We start from the raw sequence: 21,041 nt of genomic DNA, 5'->3' as shown, positions 1-21,041 counted from the left end.
TGCGCGCACATGTGCAGGGGGCATGGCGTGGGGGGATTAAATTATGGGGGTGGGTATGCAAGCACTTGCGAGCATTGCTGGCTTTTGGCACCCGAGGTGAAAAAGGTTCGCTATCGCTGATCTAGTCCTTTTTTGGACAAAGGGGGGGGGGGCTTCAAGTGGACCCTTGACCTGTTGAGGTATGATCGGGTTGGAAGATATGGAGAAAAGGTGGCTGTTATTTGAGGATGATGGCAACTGTAGTCAGATTTATCAGGGGGATCCCAGGGGCAGATTACTAGAGCCGAGATGGAGGAAGAGATATAGGGGAAGCAGTGCAGAACTGACCTAAAGGACTATTTGACTAAATCAACTTGAGTAACGAAAGTGATTCCCCCCCCCCCCCCCCAAAAAAAAAAGGAAACTGGACTTTCTTGGTTTTTATCCTTTGGGGGCGGGGAAAAACATTTTGCTTCTCATGCAATTCTGAAGAACCGAAGAAGCTTCTTGGATGAGAAGTGAAACATTTTTGAACACACCCGTCCCCCCAGAAAAAAAAGTCCAGTTGCGTTTTGGAAGAAGCACCTGTTTGGGTAACCGGCACCTGGATGACTGAGAATTTCCACAGATAACCTGAGCGACACCTCTCCCAATTTTGCATGTTACATGGTGATCTCACCTTCACCAACCTGAGGCACCCTTGAAATAGGGAGGCTACAGATCCTGGAATTCTCAAGCAACATGTTCAGGAGGGAGAATTCTGGGAATTGAAGTCCCCATATCTGGAGGTTGGGAAAAGGAGACTTGGGGAGATGGGAGCTGCCCTTCCTGTACTCTGTCTGAGAAGGAAAACCTAAATTTTCTGAATCCTGGTGCAACTGTGTGTGTGTGTGTGTGTGTGTGTGTGTGTTTGAGAGAGGGGGAGAGAGGGAGAGGGAGGAAGGAAAGGAAGGGAGAAGAAAAAGAAAAAGAAAGAAGGAAACTTATTTAGCAATGGAGAAAAACAAATGCTGTCGCTTTAAATCGGAACTGAGCATGCCTGGCTGTGGAATTCTGGGTATTGAAGTCCACAAGTCTAAAAACAAATTGCTGCCTCACCAGCCATAAACCTCACCGCACGGCACTGACTCTGTGGTGGTTATGGCTCCATCCCATTTTCTTCCTCACAGGGCGGAGTTGATGATGAGGCCACTTTGTCAACCTATGTCACCATCAGTTTGCTGGAGATGTCCTTGCCTATCACGGTAAGAAGCCACCTTTGCCTCCCACAGTCTCCAATTTAGCAACTCATCGCTCCAGAAAGCTTCCGCTGAAGCTGATTGCCCCTGAGCATAATAAAAGCCAAGATGGTCTTGGCTGAGTTTCATGACTGCATCCAAGCATCAGCTCTACAATTGCCATCTTGGCCCCATTCAGTTTGTTTTTCCACCTTTATCTAAAACATAAATGGTCCTTTATACAATTGCCACAGAATTTATCCACCATACTATGTTACACAAAGCCTACCGTATTTTTCAGAATATAAGACGCACCGGTATATAAGACGCACCAAGATTTCGAAGAGGTAAGTAAGAAAAAAAATGTTTTTCTCCTCCCCGGCCCCCAGAAGCCCTCTGGAGGCTTCACCAGGGCTGGGGTGAGGCAAAAACGCCCCCCTTTTTCACCAAAACAGAGGCATTTTTCCCTTCGCCCAGCCCTGCTGAAGCCTGCAGAGTGCTTCTGGGGGATGGGAGAAGGCAAAAACACTCCAGTTTTGGTGAAAAACAGCCCGTTCTTTGCCCACTTTTCACCAAAACGGGGGAATTTTTCCCTTCCCCCAGCCCTGCTGATGTGGGGAGCGGGGCTTTGGGAGGCCCAAAATGGCTGAATTCGGTGTATAAGGTGCACACTTTTAAGGGGGGGAAAAGGTGTGTCTTATATTCTGAAAAATACGGTACTTACCCAGGTAGTCCTTGATTTACAACCACAATTGAGTCTAACCTTTCCTTTGCCAAGCAAGACAGTTGTTAAGTGAGTTTTGCCCCGTTTCGCATCCTTTCTTGCCATGGCTGTTAAGTGAATGCAGTTGTTAAGTGAGGCCAAGAATCCAAATTTGGTTACACTACGCAGTGGGAATGCTGCAGCGGTCATAACTGTGTAAAGCAATCATGCCACTTTTTCAGCGCCACTGTAACTTTTTTTTTTTTAAAGTTTTTTTATTTGTTATTTATTTTCATACAAATAAATAATTATGTCAATAATAATTATGTCAGTTCATCTTACCATCAACCCCTAAAATCTATCTTTGGCTCTTCTGCTCTCCATACCCCAAACTCTCTCAGCGGAACTGGTTCCTGGGGGCCCAAAATTTGTGTGCGTGTATGGGAAGCAATGCTCAAGATGAACTAGCAGTTAGCAATAGCAATAGCGGTTAGACTTATATACCGCTTCATAGGGCTTTCAGCCCGCTCTAAGCGGTTTACAGAGTCAGCATATTGCCCCCAACAACAATCTAGGTCCTCATTTTACCCACCTCAGAAGGATGGAAGGCTGAGTCAACCCTGAGCCGGTGAGATTTGAACAGCCGAACTGCAGAACTGCAGTCAGCTGAAGTAGCCTGCAGTGCTGCATTTAACCACTGCGCCACCTCGGCTCAACTTCTTCCTTCTTTCTCTCTGCAGCATTCTGTGGTGCGCAATGCTTTGTTTTGCCTGGAGACCGTATCCCAGCAGAAAGATATCCCCATCTACACTCAGGCCTTGTTGGCATACGCTTTTGCTTTGGCGCATAAGGACGACAAAGTGACGGCGCTACTGCAGAGTCTTCAGCAAAAGGCCGTGAAAGGAGGTGAGACAAACACTGGTGGGAGAAGTGAGTGGATTTACTGTGAAGGCGACCGGCCCTAAAAGATGGGCAAAGAGGACCTTTATCCATCCATGAGATGTAGGTGACTTTGTTTTCTTACAGGTAGTCCTCGACTTACAACCCCAAATTTCACTTACTGAGTTAAACAAGTCCCTTTTTATGACCTTTCTGGCCACAGTTTATTTCATTTAGAAAATGTATATTCAGAGGTGGGCTTCAAAAATTTCAGCCACGGGTTCTCTGCTGGGGGCTGGGTGGGCGTGGCCAGGGTGGGCGTGGCCTAGTCGGCCTCATGCACCACGGCGCGTGTGTATGTGCATTTTAGGCTCCAGATGCTTTCCTTAAGCCTCTGGGAGGATGAAAACTGCCTCCCCGGGCTCTGGAGAACCTCCGGAGGCCGGAAATGAGCTGATTTCCAGAACTTCCAGGAGGCCCATTTTTTCCCCCTCCCCGAACCGCCCATAACGTTAGCTACGGGTTCTTGCTACAAGTTCTCCCGAGCCTGGGTGAACCCGTAGCAGCCCATCCATGGCTGTGCCCTATTGAAGAGGGTTTTCCTCGAGCCTCTGCGAGGATGAAAACTGCCTTCCCCAGGCTCCGGAGGCCTTCTGGGAGGCCCTCTGGAGGCCTTCTGGGAGGCCCTCTGGAAGCCAGAAACAGGCCCCTTTCTGGAACTTCTGGGAGGCCCATTCCCTCCCCCCAAGCCTCTGAGCGGGCCTTACACTTACCTGGCATCCAAAACAGGCTACGTGGAGACTCTTGGGAGGGGAGGGGTGGGCGGGGCCAGACAGGGATGAGATTTGGAGGTTCTCCAAAACGGCCATAATGTTAGCTAGGGGTTCTCACTACGGGTTCTCCCAAAGCAGCCCACCCCTGACCGCAACCTATTGAAGAGAGAATTACCTGACGTTTATTGCAATGTCGAACTCCTTGTGGGCCTTGACCCCAACACATGTTTCGGGAATTGTGCTGTCAGTCAGTGCAAATGGATCATCTTCGGGGTGTGGGAGCATATTGTACCTCAAGGTAGTTTGAGGAGGGAATATACGTGTTAATGGTTCATCTTTGTGGGTAAATTAGCAGTTCAGGCAATGCAGATTTTCCGCTGCTCTCAAGGGAAATCTAGGACACCTTGGCCCACTCCTGGGGGGGATGGGGAGCATCGTTTCCTAGATCCACGTAGCTCAGCCTTCTCTGGTTTGATGTCCTGCAGATGCGTTGGCCTTCAACGTCCAATATTTTCAGCCAAGTTTGCCAATAGAAGCTGAAGGCCGACACTTTTGTTGTCGGCCTTCAACTAGGCCATGCCCGCTATGGCCACGCCCACCCAGTAACCAGGCAGAAAACCCATTGCTGAAATTTTTGAAGCCCAGCCCTGAATATATATTTTCTAAATTACTTCGTATCCAAAACGGGCAGCGTGGAGACTCCTGGGAGGTGAGGGGTGAGGCAGGAGGGGTGGGATGGGGGGGGCGGGGGGGGCAGCCAAGGGTGGGGTTCTGAGGTTCTCCGAAACAGCCTCCAAATGTTAGCTATGGGTTAGCTAATGTTAGCCGTAGCTAACCTGTAGCAGCCCATCCCTGTGTATATGGCCGCCTGACTTGCAGATGGCGACTCAAGAGGTATAAAAAATATAACATATAATATAAAATATACATATAAAACTATAAAGGAGAAATATAAGAACACCATATAAAAGAAAAAAGAATAATAAAAAGAAAAATAATATAATAATAAAATAATAACCCTCCAACACCCCCCCAACACCCCCGGTGACATGTTGTTGAGTGAATTGCTGCAGTCGTTAAGTGAGTCTGTTAAGTCAGTGGAAAATGGTCCTAGGTCACTTTTTTGATGCAGTTGTAACTTAAATTGGTCACTAAATGTACAGTTGTAACTTGAGGATTACCTTTGTACTCTTATACCTCTCGATGCATCACATTGTTTCAGTACAGAGGTCTTTACACAGCTAGTTCTCAATTTACGACTACAACTGGGCCCCGAATTTATGTTGCTAGAAATGGGTTACGTGCGTTTCGTCCCATTTTGCAATTTTTCTTGCCACGGTTGCTAAGTGAGTCACTGCAGTTCTTGAATTAGCAACTTGTTTGTTGAGTGAATCCGGCTTCCCCATTGACTTTGCTTGTGAGAAGGTCGCCAAAGGGGATCTGCAACCCGTCATAAATATGAGTCCGTTTGGCAAGGATCTGAATTGTTGACCACCTGATGCTGGAAAGGTCATAAGTGTGGGAAACGGTCCTCAGTCACTGTTGTTTGGTGCCGTTGCAGCTTCAAACGGCCACTAAGCGTAATGTTGTAAGTCAAGGACTCCCTGTAACCGGGTTTGGATGGATGATCTGAATCCAAAGACTTAACTCTTTCTTCTTTTTGACTCCAAAGACGACGGCTCCATTCACTGGGAGAGGCTCGTGAAGCCAGAGGTGAAAAAGTCTCTCTACTACGAGCCTCAAGCACTTTCCGCCGAGGTGGAATTGACCTCCTACATGCTCCTGACTCACCTGACCATGCTTAGGAGAGCTGCGTCAGTGTCCCAGGACGATTTGGCCATTCCCACCAAGATTGTGACGTGGATGACCAAACAACAGAATCCTTCCGGAGGATTCGCTTCCACCCAGGTTGGTGGCTCCCCTCCGCGGGTTTGATATGTTGGAAGTCGGGAGTGTTTTGGGTTGGGAGAAGACGACTTTCCGCCAGAGAGGTGGGGTTTTAAGCTGGGTTGCAAAACACACCAGGACAGGGAGCCCTCAACCCTACGACCGACCGCAATCGAGCCCAAGTGAGTGAAGTGAGTTTTGCACCCCGCGTTTTACGGCTTTTCTTGCCACCTTTTTTAAGTGGGGTTTTTTTTTGCAGTTGTTAAATTAGTCGCCCGGGTGTGAAGTGAATTTGCTTCCCACCCCACTGACTTGGCTTGTCAGGAGGTCACATAAGGGGCAATCGCGCGATTCAGGGACGTTGCCTCTGTCATAAATGCGAGTCGGCGGTCAAACATCTGAAGGTAAATCGCGTGACCTTAAGGACGCTGCATCGGTCATGAAGTCTGACAAATGGTCGTAGGTTGCGGTTTTTCAGCGCCGTTGTAACTTTGAACAGTCACAAGCTATTCTCCAAAGCACCAGAGGGCCGGGCAAGAAACAATGGATGGAAATTAATCAAGGAGAGAAGCCACCTAGAACTAAGGAGAAATTTATTGTCAGTTAGAACAATTAATCAGTGGAACAACTTTCCTGCAGAAGTTGTGAATGCTCCAACACTGGAAGTTTTTAAGAAGAGATTGGACAACCATTTGTCTGAAGTGGTTGTAGGGTTTCCTGCCTAAGCAGGGGGTTGGACTAGAAGACCTCCAAGGTCCCTTCCAACTCTGTTGATTCTATTCTATTCTACCCTATTCTATTCTACCCTACCCTACCCTATCCTATTCTATTCTACCTTACCCTACCCTACCCTATTCTACCCTACCCTACCTTACCCTATTCTATTCTATTCTACCCTACCCTACCCTATTCTATTCTACCTTACCCTACCCTATTCTATTCTACCTTACCCTACCCTATTCTATTCTACCCTACCCTATCCTATTCTATTCTACCTTACCCTACCCTACCCTATTCTACCCTACCCTACCTTACCCTATTCTATTCTACCCTACCCTACCCTACCCTATTCTATTCTACCCTACCCTATTCTATTCTACCTTACCCTACCCTATTCTATTCTACCTTACCCTACCCTACCCTATTCTATCCTACCCTACCTTACCCTATTCTATTCTACCCTACCCTACCCTATTCTATTCTACCTTACCCTACCCTATTCTATTCTACCTTACCCTACCCTACCCTACCCTATTCTATCCTACCCTACCTTACCCTATTCTATTCTACCCTACCCTACCCTATTCTATTCTACCTTACCCTACCCTATTCTACCCTACCCTACCTTACCTTATTCTATTCTACCCTACCCTACCCTACCCTATTCTATTCTACCCTACCCTATTCTATTCTACCTTACCCTACTCTATTCTATTCTACCTTACCCTACCCTATTCTATTCTACCCTACCCTACCTTACCCTATTCTATTCTACCCTACCCTACCCTACTCTATTCTACCCTACCCTACCCTACCCTATTCTATTCTATTCTATTCATCACTAAACAAACTCTTGTAAGTCAAGGACTAACTATATAAGTGGTACTGCAGAGGAGTAGGTCAACAGCTGGCAATGGTTCACTTAGTGACCATTTGAAGTTACAACAGGCCGGAAAAAAACCCGGCATGCCCGTTTTTCATACAACCCTTGTAGCATCCACATGGTCACTTGTGCAAAATTCGGAAGCTGGACAACTGACCCCTGCCACAAACCACTACCATCAGGGGCCCTGCAATATTTTAAAAGGAGACTAAATACAGATTGTACTCGACTTACAGCCATTCACTTAGTGACCAACGTTACAACGGCATTGGAAAGAAAAGTAACATGATTATATTTCACACTTAAAGATGGTTGCATGTGTCATGTCATCCAAATTCAGCTGCTTGGCCACTGACTCCCATTTACGACGGTGGCTGTGTCCCGGGGTCCTATGATCCCTTTTGGTGACCTTCTGATCAGCAAACTCAATGGGGAAACCAGATTTGCACTTTGCAATCGTGTGGCTAACTTAAGGACCGCAATGGTTCCCTTAACAACGGTGGCGAGAAAGGTAGCAAAACTCGCTTAACAATGGACTGGCTTAGCAACAGAAGTGTGGTGCTCGATTGTGGCCGTAAGTCGAGGACGGCTTGTATCGCTAACACCATCGCCAGTGTTTTCCAAGACAGCGATCAAGTTGTGTGAATCTGATTGAGATCGCTTTTCAATTTCCCATACGTCGCTGGGCAAGCTTGATTGGATCTGGCCCACCACAGCTGGTTAGGCCTTAAAAAGATTGTGAGAGTAGAGTAGGCTCCACAACAACACTTTTCCCAAGGCCCAACCCAACCCCAGCCTGGGTTGAGGAACTGGGTCTAGTAGCCTAGTGAAGAGAAGGACCAGGGGAGACATAATAGCAGTCTTCCAATATTTGAGGGGCTCCACAGAGAGGAGGGGGTCTAGCTATTTTCTAAAGCACCTGAAGGGCAGACAAGGAACAATGGATGGAAACTGATCAAGGAGAGATTCAACCTAGAAATAAGGAGAAATTTTCTGACAGTGAGAACAATCAACCAAGTTGCCTTCAGAAGTTGTGGGTGCTTCATCACTTGAGACTTTCAAGTAGAGATTGGACTGCCATTCGTCAGAAATGGTATAGGGTCTCCTACTTGAGCAGGAGGTTGGACTAGAAGACCTCCAAGGTCCCATCCAGCCCTATTCTGATTGATTGATATTCTCCAAAGCACCAGAAGGCAGGACAAGAAGAAATGGATGGAAACTCAGCAAGGAGATAAGCAACCTAGAATTAAGGAGAAATTTAATTAAGGAGAAATAATGATATGGAAAATATTAGAATGTGCAGAAATGAATAGATTAACACTGGCAATTGAAGAGAAAGAACAAACTGGTTATTATGCGCTATGGGAAACATTTTATCGGTTAGAGAATAAATACAAAAAGTAGATATAAAAGTAGATGAGTAAAATATAGAAACTAAGAGTTAAGCGAAGTAAGAAGAGGATGTAAAATATCTGATAGTTAATGTGTTTTGATTAAGCTAAGAATAGATTCAATAATGAATATGAGGATAAATTTTAACAGTTGTTGCACAAACATTTGTACCCTGACAACATACTGTTTCATGGAAGATGGATTGTTTGTACTAAAATAAAATTGAAAAAATTGCGGGGGGAAAGAATTAAGGAGAAATTTCCTGACAGTCATAACAATTAACCAGTGCGACAATTACTGGAGGCTTTTAAAAAGAGACTGGACTGCCATTTGTCTGAACCGGTATAGGGTCTCTTTTTTGAGCAGGTGATTGGATTAGAAGACCTCCAAGGTCCCTTCTAGCTCTGTTATTCCTCTCTCATCCTCTCATGGACTCTTCCCAGTGGTGGGATTCAAATAATTTAACAACCGGTTCTCTGCCCTGATGACCAGCTGGGTAGGCGGGGGATCAGTGGTCATGTGACTGGGTGGGCGTGGCCAACTCAACATCACTCAGGTCAATGGGCGCTTCGCCTTAGCTGTTACAATGTAACAAGGGTTAACTGGAGAGGCAGTTTCTGTAAGCAGGGTAATAAAGATTAGGCTAGAAACAACACCAGACTGTCTCCTTCCTGCCTTCTTTACAGGATTAGCTGTAAATCTCAAAATGAGATTTCTTCCAACAACAGGTTCTCCGAACGGCTTAGAAAGTTAAGAACCGGTTCTCCCGAATAGGTGCGAACCTGCTAGATCCCACCACTGACTCTTCCTATGCATAAAACTTTGAAATCCTCTTCTGTCTTCCTATCTAACATTGCCTAAGAATGATTTGGGGACCCGGGTGTCGTATTTGTGTTCTTGGGGGGTGATACATCCACCTTCACCTCAATCTCTCCTTGCAGGACACAGTGGTGGCCCTCCAGGCCCTCTCCTTGTTTGCGGGTATGACTTTCTCCAAGAACACAGCAGGCACGAAAGTGGCCTTGAAGTTGGGTGAGAACAGCGTGAAGGAATTCCATGTGGACAACGCCAACAGGCTTCTGCTTCAGTGCCAGGCCCTGCCCACCGTGCCTGGGGAGTATACCGCAGTTGTGACTGGAGAAAGTTGCGTCTATGTGCAGGTGAGGCTCCCAGGGAACCATGGGAGAGGAATTGGCAGGATGCAGGCAATTACCGTTGTGGGTCGATTTAATATATTTTAAATATGCTGGCTATGAGCAAGGCTTCCAGACTTCTTCATGGGAACAAAAGAGAATGTTTATTATTATTATACTTCGTTTATTATTATACTTGTATGCCGCCTTATTCCTGAGGGACTCAGGGCGGCTAACAAACAAGTGGGGAAGGGGGAAATACAAACCAATAACACTTACAGTAGACTTACATACCACCCCCACAGTACTTTATAAACACTCTCTGGGAGGTTTACAGTCAGCATATTGCTCCCCCAACAATCTGGGACCTCATTTTACCCACCTCAGAAGGATGGAAGGCTGCGTCAACCTTGAGCCTGTCAGAAGCGAACTCCTGACAGTCAGCAGAATTAGCCTGCAATACTGCTCATCAAATGGAATAGCAATAGCAATAGCACTTAGACTTATATGCCACTTCACAGACCCCTCTAAGCAATTTTACAGAGTCAGCATATTGCCCCCCTCCCACAACAATTTGGGTCCTCATTTTACCCACCTCGGAAGGATGGAAGGCTGAGTCAACCTTGAGCCTGTCAGAAGCGAACTCCTGACAGTCAGCAGAATTAGCCTGCAATACTGCTCATCAAATGGAATATCAATAGCGATAGCACTTAGACGTATATGCCACTTCACAGACCCCTCTAAGCAATTTTACAGAATCAGCCTATTGCCCCCCCCCCAACAATTTGGGTCCTCATTTTACCCACCTCGGAAGGATGGAAAGCTGAGTCAACCTTGAGCCTGGTGAGATTTGAACTGCCAAATTGCAGGCAGCTGGTGATCAGCAGAAGGAGCCTGCAGTACTGCACTCTAACCATCGCACCACCACCTCTGCACAAAATACACATTTATGAATTGGGCATTGGAAAGGGCATTGGGAAAAAGAATGGGGATTTTGTTTTTGTTAAAAAGGCCTTTTGCTGTCTGTGAAAAAGAGAACAGGTTTGGCATTGGGTGGGCCTCTCCGGGGAGGGATTTAGACACACGCTCCACTACTGAGAAGATTTGGCTCCCTCTTCTAAACACCTGGCTTAGAGCAGAAGGTGGAGGAACCTGGACGAGAGCTTCCAAAGAGGATCCCGGTTTATAGCCAATGAGTAGGTCTCCTACTCTGAGATGATCATCCCTCCCTTCAAAATGTAGGAAGCCATCCAGTGGTGGGATTCAAATAATTTAACAACCAGTTCTGTGCCCTAATGACCAGCTGGGTAGGTGTGGCTTGGTGGTCATGTGACCATATGGGCGTGGCCAACTCAACATCACTCACGTCGATGGGTGCTTTGCCTTAGCTGTTACAATGTAATAAGGGTTAACCGGAGAGGCAGTTTCTGTAAGCAGGGCAGAGGTGGGTTCCTACTGGTTCGCACCAGTTCGGTAGAACCGGTTCGTCAAATCTACCAAACTGGTTAGAAGAGGTTCCACCAGTGGACCCGGAAAGCAGGCCACACCTACAGAAGAGGTTCCAAAAATTTTTGAAACCCACCACTGAAGCAGGGCAATAAAGATTAGACTAGAAACAACACCAGAATGTTTCCTTCCTGCCTTCCTGACAGGATTAGCCCTGTAAAGTGGAAAAAAACAAAAGGAGATTTCTTCCAACAACCGGTTTTCTGAATTAATTAGAAAGTTAACAACCGGTTCTGCCGAATAGGTGCGAACTGGCTGAATCCCACCACTGAAGCCATCCCTGCTACTTCAAGAGGCTCCGTGAACTGTTTGAGTGAGGTGGACATGGAGTTGAGGCTACGTCCATTGGCCGGAGAGAGAAACTCTCTCCCCACTTTAGACTTTGAAGGGCAGAGAAAGCGTCCCAAAGGTGCTTTTTTCAAAAGGCACCTGGACTTCCTTAGTTTTTTTTCCTTGAAGGCGTTTCGTTTCTCATCCAAGGAGCTTCCTCAGTTCTGACTGAATGGTGGAAGATGGAAGGATTGAGCCACGGTGGTGCAGTGGTCAGAGTGCAGTACTGCAGGCTATTTCTGCTGACTGCCGGCTGCCTGAAATTTGGCAGTTCAAATCTCACCAGGCTCCAGGTTGACTCAGCCTCCCATCCTTCCGAGGTGGGTAAAATGAGGAGCCAGATTGTTGGGGGGCAACAGGCTGACTCTGTAAACCGCTTAGAGAGGGCTGTAAAAGCACTTTAAAGCGGTATATAAGTCTAAGTGCTATTTCTAGTGCTATTGATATTCTCTGCAGTCATCTGGTCTTTAACACTCTTTCTGAGGGGCCGAGAGGTCTTCCAGCAGTTCCAAGAAGGTTCCCCCCCGCCATTTGCACTATTCAGGGCACAGATAAACCTCCAGGTGGCCTCAACGGCTCTCGAAAAGTGTGCAAATGACCAGCTGTCTGCAAGGAGTATCAGTCCTTCCATCCTCCATCATTCAGTCTTGAAGAAGCTTCTTGGATGAGAAGCGAAACTTCTTCAAGGAAAACCAAAGAAAGTTCAGTTGCCTTTTAAAAAAGCACCTTTGGGACCACCTGGATGACCGAGAATCTCCATAGATATGTAGAGTAAAAGGAGCCATAAAGTAACGTGGTCCTTATAAGGAAAGAAAGAGCGGAACGGCGAAGAGCAGAAGGGTGGTAACCAAGGAAACGGAAAGGAGAAAAGCTTAGGCCTTGTTTCATTTAAGAAGGCCCAAGACTCCGTCCTTGCATTTCTGGCATGAGAAGGTAATACTGAAGAGCGGCTGCTGATTGGACGATAATGCTGAGCTCGGTCGGTCAATGTTCTAAGGTTGTGTTCTTCTATTGGGTTCTTCTACTGTGGACCCACATCTGCTTCTCTGGCCGCCTTGCAAGAAGAAAGCACCCGAGAGGAATAACGGTGGCTCTTCCATTGAGCGCACCCTCCAGAAATGTCGGCCTTTGGCAAACTTGGCTGAAAATATTGGAAGCTGAAGGCCAATGCATCTGCAGGAGTTTGAGTTTATTGGTCTTGTATGCCGCCCACTCCCGAAGGACTCAGACCGGAGAAGGCTGAGCTACGTGGATCTAGGAAACGATGCTCCCCACCCCCGCATGAGTGGGCCAAAGTGTCCTAGATTTCCCTTGAGAGCAGCGGAAAATCTGCATTGCCTGAACTGGCTAATTGACCAAGAAAGATGACCCATTAACACGTATTTTCCCTCCTCAGACTACCTTGAGGTACAATGTGCTCCCACACCCCGGAGAGGATCCATTTGCACTGACTGTCACCACAAATCCCGAAACGTGTGTTGGGGTCAAGGCCCACAAGGAGTTCGACATTGCAATAAACGTCAGGTAATTCTCTCTTCAATAGGTCGCGGTCAGGGGTGGGCTGCTTCGGGAGAACCCGTAGTGAGAACCCCTAGCTAACATTATGGCCGGTTTGGAGAACCTCCAAATCTCATCCCTGTCTGGCCCCGCCCACCCCTCCCTTCCCAGGAGTCTCCACGTAGCCTGTTTTGGATGCCAGATAAGTATAAGGCCCGCTCAGAGGCTTGGGAATTTAGATTTTTTAGATTTTAGATTTTATTTATTATTTATAGGCCGCCCTTTTCCCTGAGGGGACTCAGGGCGGCTTACAATTCATAGGAGGGGGAGTGCAAGACAAAACATAAGACAATACGTGAGTAAAAATAGAAATAAAATAATAAAACACAACATTCATTCAACATTCGGGTGGGGCGGATTAAAATCTTTATCCCCAGGCCTGACGGGATAGCCAGATCTTAAGGGCTGTGCAGAAGGTCTGGACGATGGTGAGGGTACGAATCTCCATGGGGAGATCGTTCCAAAGGGTCGGAGCTGCTACTGAGAAGGCTCTCCTCCGCGTAGTCGCCAGTCGGCACTGACTGGCGGATGGAACTCGGAGGAGGCCCAATCTGTGCGATCTAATAGGTCGAAGGGAGGTAATTGGCAGGAGGCGGTCTCTCAAGTACACAGATCCACTACCATGAAGGGCTTTATGGATGGTAAGAAGCACCTTGAAGCGCACCCGGAGATCAACAGGTAGCCAGCGCAGCTCGCGGAGGATGGGTGTTATGTGGGCGAACCGCGGTGCGCCCACAATCACTCGCGCGGCCGCATTCTGGACTAGCTGAAGTCGCCGGATGCTCTTCAAGGGCAGCCCCATGTAGAGCACATTGCAATATTCCAGCCTAGAGGTCACAAGGGCTCGAGTGACTGTTGTGAGAGCCTCCCGGTTCAGGTAGGGTCGCAACTGGCGCACAAGGCGAACCTGGGCAAATGCCCCCCTGGTCACAGCCGACAGGGGAAGGGGCGGAAATGCACCTCGCGGAAGTTCCAGAAATGGGCCCATTTCTGGCCTCAGGGGGGCCTTCCAGAAGGCCTTCGGAGCCCGGGAGAGGCAGTTTTCATCCTCGCAGAGGCTCAAGGAAAGAGTCTTGGGAGGGCTAAAATGCACCCCTTCACCCCCCCTACCCCACCGTAGTGCAGGAGTCAACTAGACCACGCCCACCCAGCAACTGGGCCGAGAACTTATTGCCGAAATTTTTGAAGCCTACCCCTGGTCACAGGCGAAGGGGAATTGGCTGCCATTCAAGGGATGCCATGATGCCCGGCGGTGTCTTTGGATCTGAAGAACTGTCTCCTCCTCCAGGCAGCCTTGGTTCATATAACTTGCTAATCTAATCCAAAACAAACGTGATTTGTTTGCAGTCCCATAGATAAACCAAATACAAATACAACAGCAGAGTTGGAAGGGACCTTGGAGGTCTTCTAGTCCAACCTCCTGCCTAGGCAGGAAGCCCTATACCGTTTCAGACAAATGGCTATCCAACACCTTCTTAAAGACTTCCAGTGTTGGGGCATTCACAATTTCACAAGCTGTTCCACTGAGTAATTGTTCTGTCAGGAAATTTCTCCTCAGTTCTAAGTTGCTTCTCTCCTTGATTAGTTTCCACCCATTGCTTCTTGTTCTACCCTCAGGTGCCTTGGAGAATAGTTTGACTCCCTCTTCTTTGTGGCAACCCCTGAGATATTGGAACACTGCTATCATCTTTGTTGCTCTTCTCTGCACTCTTTCTAGAGTCTCCACATCTTTTCTACATTGGGGGTGGGGAGGATTTTATTTGCTGTTTGCATCCCGCAGATGCGACTTCGCTTGTTTTCACGGCCCAGTTGCTGGCATGCCACAGCCCAGTGCTGGTCCCGACAAAGTAGCCATCAACAGACACACAGAGATAAATCCTGTTTACATACCATTTAAAAGATACAATTCAAAGTCTAGGAAGCAAACAGCCTAGAACATATACCTTCCAACATCTATCATGTAGATAAGCAGGGAACAGCACCAGAGAAACAATAAGAGAGGAAACAATACCCTGATAAAGGAGACATCAAAGAGGAAGCCACACTCCCCCCTCCCCCAAGACTGGTAGGACTGACTTCCACACACAAACAACCAACATACTTCCCTCCCCTCTGCACTGATGATATTGCTTAGTATGGTCATGAAATGTCAGCAGGACAACACCAAATTCAAAGAGCAGAAAGAACAAATTTACATGCCAATCGGAGACTAGAACTGGATCTTCCTGGTAGAAACCCACTGGGTGATTGTGAGAACAGGAATGCAAAACCTCACAGCCACCTTAACTGGGGCTGACATTGTTTCTTTTCCCTCTCGTTTGTCCAGTTACGTCGGCAAGCGCCCCTCCACCAACATGGTGATTCTTAATATCAAGATGGTCTCTGGATTTGCACCAAATAGGCCATCTGTGAAAGAGGTAATTGGACAGTTTTTATATTCGGTTCCTTCTTCAAATAATCATTGATCTCTCCTGACTAAGGCACACCAAAGAATTAGCTGTGGGTGGAACTTGGCCGCAATAACCACCATCCACGATTTATAGCCGAGATGTTGAAATAGAATCTCTCTCTGTGTGGGGAGAGGAAGGAGTGGGGAATGGAAATATGCCCTCTATTGTTTTATGATGGGCCGTGCCCCCCCATGGCAGTGTTAACCATCCCAACTTGGTCAGTTAGAAAAGAAAGACCCTTGGATCTGCGGTTAGCCAAAAGTGTATTTTATTAAAGCTAAGTGGTTACAGAAGAGGCAAAGCTGGATCTGGAGTTTTCGCGCCCAAGCATATCATTTTTCCTTGTTCCCACCCCGGGTATTATCGAGTATCCAATTCGGTGCTAACAAATTTATTTGAGTAATAGTCCCCGTCTTCATGGGGCTGGATGGTTCTGGATTCCATAGTGTGGCCTTGGAAGGGCTGGCACGATTCATGGCTTTGTGTCCCCCCCCCCCAGGCTAGCCCTCCCTTTATCCCACTCCGCCGATCTCTTCCCACACCCGTTGCTTATGATAGGCAGACAACCAGCAATGCAGAGCATAGCAAGGATGGCAGCCCTCCATGGCAGCCCTTTTGGGAGAATGACTGCAGCATACTTTCTGAAATTGCAAATCTGCTGACGATCCAAAGGTCTTCTCTCCTGGTCAAGGGCACTTCCAAAATCATGGCCAGGTTCTCCTTCCAAGGTTTCAGTTGACAATGGTTGATGGTGAATGGGTGCCCCTGATCCTTAATAATGAAGAAATCTCTGTTTTTGTTTTCTGCAGCTGGAAAAGCAGGCTCTGATTAAGCGAGTAGATATAACTCCCAGAGAAGTGGTGCTGTATTTTGACAAGGTGAGTGCAGAAGCCACGGCGAGGGAACGGGTGAGCTAGAGGGACGCCAATGAAGAAAGGAAGGGATCTGCTGGGGTTTTGCCCTCCGAATCTTCCCGTGGTTCGTGAAAACACTAATATTCCACCTGAAGGCAGAGTCATAAAACAAAGGAAAAGGGAATTACAGGTAGTCCTTGACTTACAACAGTTCGCTTAGGGACTGTTCGAAGTCACGACGACACTAAAAAAAGTGGCTTAGTACCGTTTCTCACACTCACAACTCTTCCAGCATCCCTGCGTTCACATGATGAAAATTCCTGGGCTTGGCAACTGGTTCATATTTAGAATAGAATAACAGAATAGAAGTAGAATAGAAGAATAGAATAGAATAGAATAGAATAGAATAGAATAGAATAGAATAGGAATAGAGTTGGGAGGGACTTTCAAGTCCAACCCCCTGCTTAGGCAGGAGACCCTATACCGTTTCAGACAAATGGCTATCCAACATCTTCTTAAAGGCTTCCAGTGTTGGGGCATTCACATCTTCTGGAGGCAACTTCTGTTCCACTGATTAATTGTTCTGTCAGGTAATTTTCTCCTTAGTACTAGGTTGATTCTCTCCTTGTTTAGTTTCTTATAGCAATAGCAATAGCAGTTAGACTTATATACCGCTTCATAGGGCTTTCAGCCCTCTCTAAGCGGTATACAGAGTCAGCATATCACCCCCACAGTCTGGGTCCTCATTTCACCAACCTCGGAAGGATGGAAGGCTGAGTCAACCCTGAGCCGGTGAGATTAGAACCGCTGAACTGCAGATAACAGTCAGCTGAAGGGGCCTGCAGTACTGCACCCTAACCACTGCGCCACCTCGGCTCTTCTGCCATCGGGTGCTTTGGAGAATAGTTTGCCTCCCTCTTCTTTGTGGCAGCCCCTCAGATATTGGAACACTGCTACTTATGACTGTCGCAGTGTCCTGGGGTCAAGTGATCCCTTTTTGCGACCTTCTGACAAGCAACACAAATGGGGAAGCCAGATTCCCTTAAATGTTACTCGTTTAACAACTCCTGTTAACAAAGGTGGCCAGAAAACTTGTAAAACGGGGCAAAACCCACAGCGAATTTTATCACGTAGCAACATGAACCTCGGGCTCAATTGTAGTCGTAGGTCCTTCTGTAGCCGCTGATGGACACCAAATACCTTCTCTAAGTTCGTATATATGTTGGAAAGGGATAAGAGAGCAAATACGTTGAAAATCTGCAGGTTGATTTAACCTGAACTTTGGATAATCTGAACTTCTTTCCTGCAGCTGACCAACGCCACCCAACATGTCTCTTTCACGGTGGAGCGAAACATTGAGATCCAGAACCAGAGACCAGCCTTTGTGAAGGTGTACGACTATTACGACGGTGAGCACAGAATACCCGGCTGTTGGTTCCGCCCACAAGGACTCCAAAGCCAAATCTTGAAAGAAGGTTAAAGAACAGCTCACATCCCTTTGGGATGTAGGGGAAAGCGCAATTGGTATTAACCCTAGTTTCCTTTGTGTTTCCAGGTGAAGAGGCAGTGGTTCCATACAGCGCCCCCTGCAGCACAGGTACAGTATGACCTCCTTTTGGATTCTACTACACTCTTCCGAAACCTCTTTTTTCCTACGAGTGGAAAATTCCAAACATGGCCAATTTCAATTTTTATTCTCTTGAATAGAATATTATTCCCAAAATCTGTTTTGGAGGTTTAGGCCAGAGGCCTCTAAACGTGGTAACTTTACAACTTGTGGACTTCAACTCCCAGAATTCCTCTAGTTCTCCTCAACCTCCAGAACTTTTAAGATGTGTGGACTTGAATCAGTGGTGGGTTTCAAAAATTGTTCCAACCTACTCTGTGGGTGTGGCCTCCTTTGTGGGAGTGGCTTGCTGCCCATGTGACCGGATGGGAGTGGCTTGCCACCCATGTGACCAGATATGGAGATGCCGATGACACTTGTCAGAACCACCTTAAATTACCTCACACACAGCACTGGCATGCATAAGAATATGATGTAAACTTGTTTTTTAAAAGGCATCTTTGGTTTACGTTAAAACAACTTCAACACACGCAATGTTCTGATTGCACCACAAACGCAGTAGTCATCCTTACCTTTCACAGAGGCACTGAGTTTTATAAATATGAGCATGATAGTGTAGAATAATCATATCCAAGGACCAGTGGTGGGTTTCAACAAAATTTAGAACCTCTTCTGTAGGTGTGGCCTGCTTTCTGGGTCCACTGGTGGAACCTCTTCTAACCGGTTCGGTAGATTTGACGAACCGGTTCTACCGAATAGGTGCGAACTGGTAGGAACCCACCTTTGACTTGAATTCACCTGACAACACAACTCTGCACTTGTTAAAAGTTGCTGAGGTAGAAAAACATTGCTTTAGACGGTTGGCATCTTTGAAATGCAATGAAATCCATTGTTCAGAGAAGTATGCAAAAGTGAGGTTGACTTCACCCAGCCTAAGCTCTAATGTGATTGCTTTAAACATAGCTCAAAGTTTATAAGTTATACGCTTTCTTATAAGTTATGTAAGTTTTATATCACTTTATAAGTTTTAGAAGTTATTGTTCATAATTTACATTAATATGTGAAGCTAGCCTCCAATTTATTCAAGAACTATACCTAAATCAGTTCCTCGTGCAATATATCATCCCGAAAATTAGAAGGGGAAAAGGCTAGCTCAGCTCCTTTCTGCAATTATTAACAACCAGCTGGTGTTCAAATGTGTTGGACTTCAATTTCTTTTGCATGCTAGGTGAGCATGACAGTTTTTGTCCGATCTATTTCGAGAGGACACTTTTTAATTATACCTAGTCCCATCCGATTTCTGTTTAACTGGTCCAGCAAGAAGGATGTGACGTTCACCTTAAATGATAAATCATCCTAAAAGAAAAAGCATGTTTGGCTTGGAGAAGTAGACCCAACACCCAAATGTATTTAATACAATAATACCATAGCAGAGTTGGAAGGGACTTTGGAGATCTTCTAGTCCAACCCCCTGCCTAGGCAGCAAATCTTATACCGTTTCAGACAAATGGCTATCCAACATCTTCTTAAAGACTTCCAGTGTTGGGGCATTCACAACGTCTGGAGCCAAGTTGTCCCACTGATTAATTGTTCTAACTGTCAGGAAATTTCTCCATCTTTGCTTGAATGCTTGGCTTATTGATAGTTTGATGGCCGTTTCTCTCCCACAGCGAATGTCGGGAATAAGTGAAGAACCAAATCGCCCTCCACCACCTCCCAGTCAATCCCACTGCTGCTTTCCTGCCCACCCTGATGAGAAAGCGGAAGCAGAACACAGCCAGCCAAAGACCCAAGAAGAATCAGGTGCCCTCTGGGTGCCTTACTTTTAATCTACAACTTTATGAGCCCCAAGGAATTGGAGAAACACCACTGGCTTCATCTTCTCTCCATTCGGGTCTGGAAAAACAAACACCTGGCATTTGCTGTTGTCTTCTCCGATGGTGGAAAGAATGAAACAAACAAATAAATAAATGTTTGGAATCCATCAGCTGTGATTCAAATCCATCTCTAACTTGAGTTTCCCCAATAGAAACAGGCTCGCTGGGGATATATTAAGGGCGAAAATGCAACATCTCCAACAGTCCCAAGACTGGAGGAGATTGTTCAACCTGATTTGATTGGTTTGTAAAATCTGTTTTGTTCCAATGGATGATCCTTACCTATCCAAACCCAAAACTCTGGGAGTCCTGATTGGGCAAAAGTGGAGGAGATGGTAGACCAAGCTCAAGGGTCCCAGAAAGGAGATCACCTTGGATAGTTTTCCTCCACTTTGCAGGCTACCCAAGAACCTGTAAGCAACCTACTCCGATTGCTTAGCAACGATCTAAACCTGTTCTGACCCCTCTCGTTCCACACCAAAGCACACTCTGAGCCAAAGATAAGTTACGCCATTTAATTAACAGACAGGTCCTTGGCAGCAAACCAGCACAGACAAGCTTGGGCAGCAATCCAGCACAGATAAGCCATGGCAGCAATCCAGCCTGCCAAGCTCACAATAATGTTCTCCAACATTAGTTCCTGCGTTGACTTCTGCAAGAGGGGCGTGTGCACAAGCAGTCTTTTTATAATCTGGAGAGGAGCCTAATGACCACCAGCTGAGCGCAATCACCTCCTGCAATTGCGTAATTTTTCCTGATGCCTATTAGCTCTTCGATTCCGGGCATCTAGAAACAACTCACTGCTGGCTTCTGGATCACTCTCCCTTGTCTCCTACCCACTGGTCCAAGGCTCAGGCGCCTCCTGGTGGCCAACCAGCCTCTCTGCACCCTGTTTGGAGTCGGAATCCTGTCCAGGGTCCTCAACATCCTCCAGAGCCGATTCATAGGGCCCCTCGCTGTCGGAGTCTGGTGGCAGCTCCAACAGCTCCTGCTGGGCCACAACAAAACCAATGCAATTTTCAATTCCCAGACTTCCCCAGTCAGCAACTTTAGCAGGGGTCCCACACACGTTAAAGCAGGGGTGTCAAACTCAATTTCCTTGAGGGCCACATCAGGGTTGTGTTTGCCCTTTGGGGGGAGGGCGTGGCCAGGGTATGTGTGGCCAATTTGACATCAATTTGGTAGCAGAAATTTTGAGTAGTTTGGAGAACTGGTAGTGGAAATTTTGAGTAGTTCGGAGAACTGGTAGTGGAAATTTTGAGTAGTTCGGAGAACCAGCAAATGCCACCTCTGGCTGGCCCCAGAGCGGGGTGGGAATTGAAGTTCCCACATGT

General features: G+C 46.9%; 1 protein-coding gene across 1 annotated transcript in view; it reads left to right on the top strand.

Moving 5' to 3' along the window:
• The window catches only part of LOC116504521 (alpha-2-macroglobulin-like), a 79,635-nt gene extending 59,818 nt beyond the window's left edge, over window positions 1-19,817 (top strand). Inside the window, exons 27-36 of the mRNA XM_032211564.1 lie at window positions 1,149-1,223; window positions 2,640-2,805; window positions 5,224-5,459; window positions 9,375-9,593; window positions 12,799-12,926; window positions 15,286-15,376; window positions 16,219-16,287; window positions 17,573-17,672; window positions 17,819-17,860; window positions 19,501-19,817. Coding sequence (XP_032067455.1) covers window positions 1,149-1,223; window positions 2,640-2,805; window positions 5,224-5,459; window positions 9,375-9,593; window positions 12,799-12,926; window positions 15,286-15,376; window positions 16,219-16,287; window positions 17,573-17,672; window positions 17,819-17,860; window positions 19,501-19,520 — 1,146 coding nt within the window. The 3' untranslated portion in view covers window positions 19,521-19,817. The remainder of the gene's footprint in view (window positions 1-1,148; window positions 1,224-2,639; window positions 2,806-5,223; window positions 5,460-9,374; window positions 9,594-12,798; window positions 12,927-15,285; window positions 15,377-16,218; window positions 16,288-17,572; window positions 17,673-17,818; window positions 17,861-19,500) is intronic.
• The last annotated feature ends 1,224 nt before the right edge of the window (window positions 19,818-21,041 follow it).

Source organism: Thamnophis elegans, chromosome 2 (assembly GCF_009769535.1).
Source record: "Thamnophis elegans isolate rThaEle1 chromosome 2, rThaEle1.pri, whole genome shotgun sequence".
Classification (NCBI taxonomy): Eukaryota; Metazoa; Chordata; class Lepidosauria; order Squamata; family Colubridae; genus Thamnophis; species Thamnophis elegans.
Note: the sequence above shows the minus strand (reverse complement) of the source record. Positions and strands in the feature narration are given on the sequence as shown.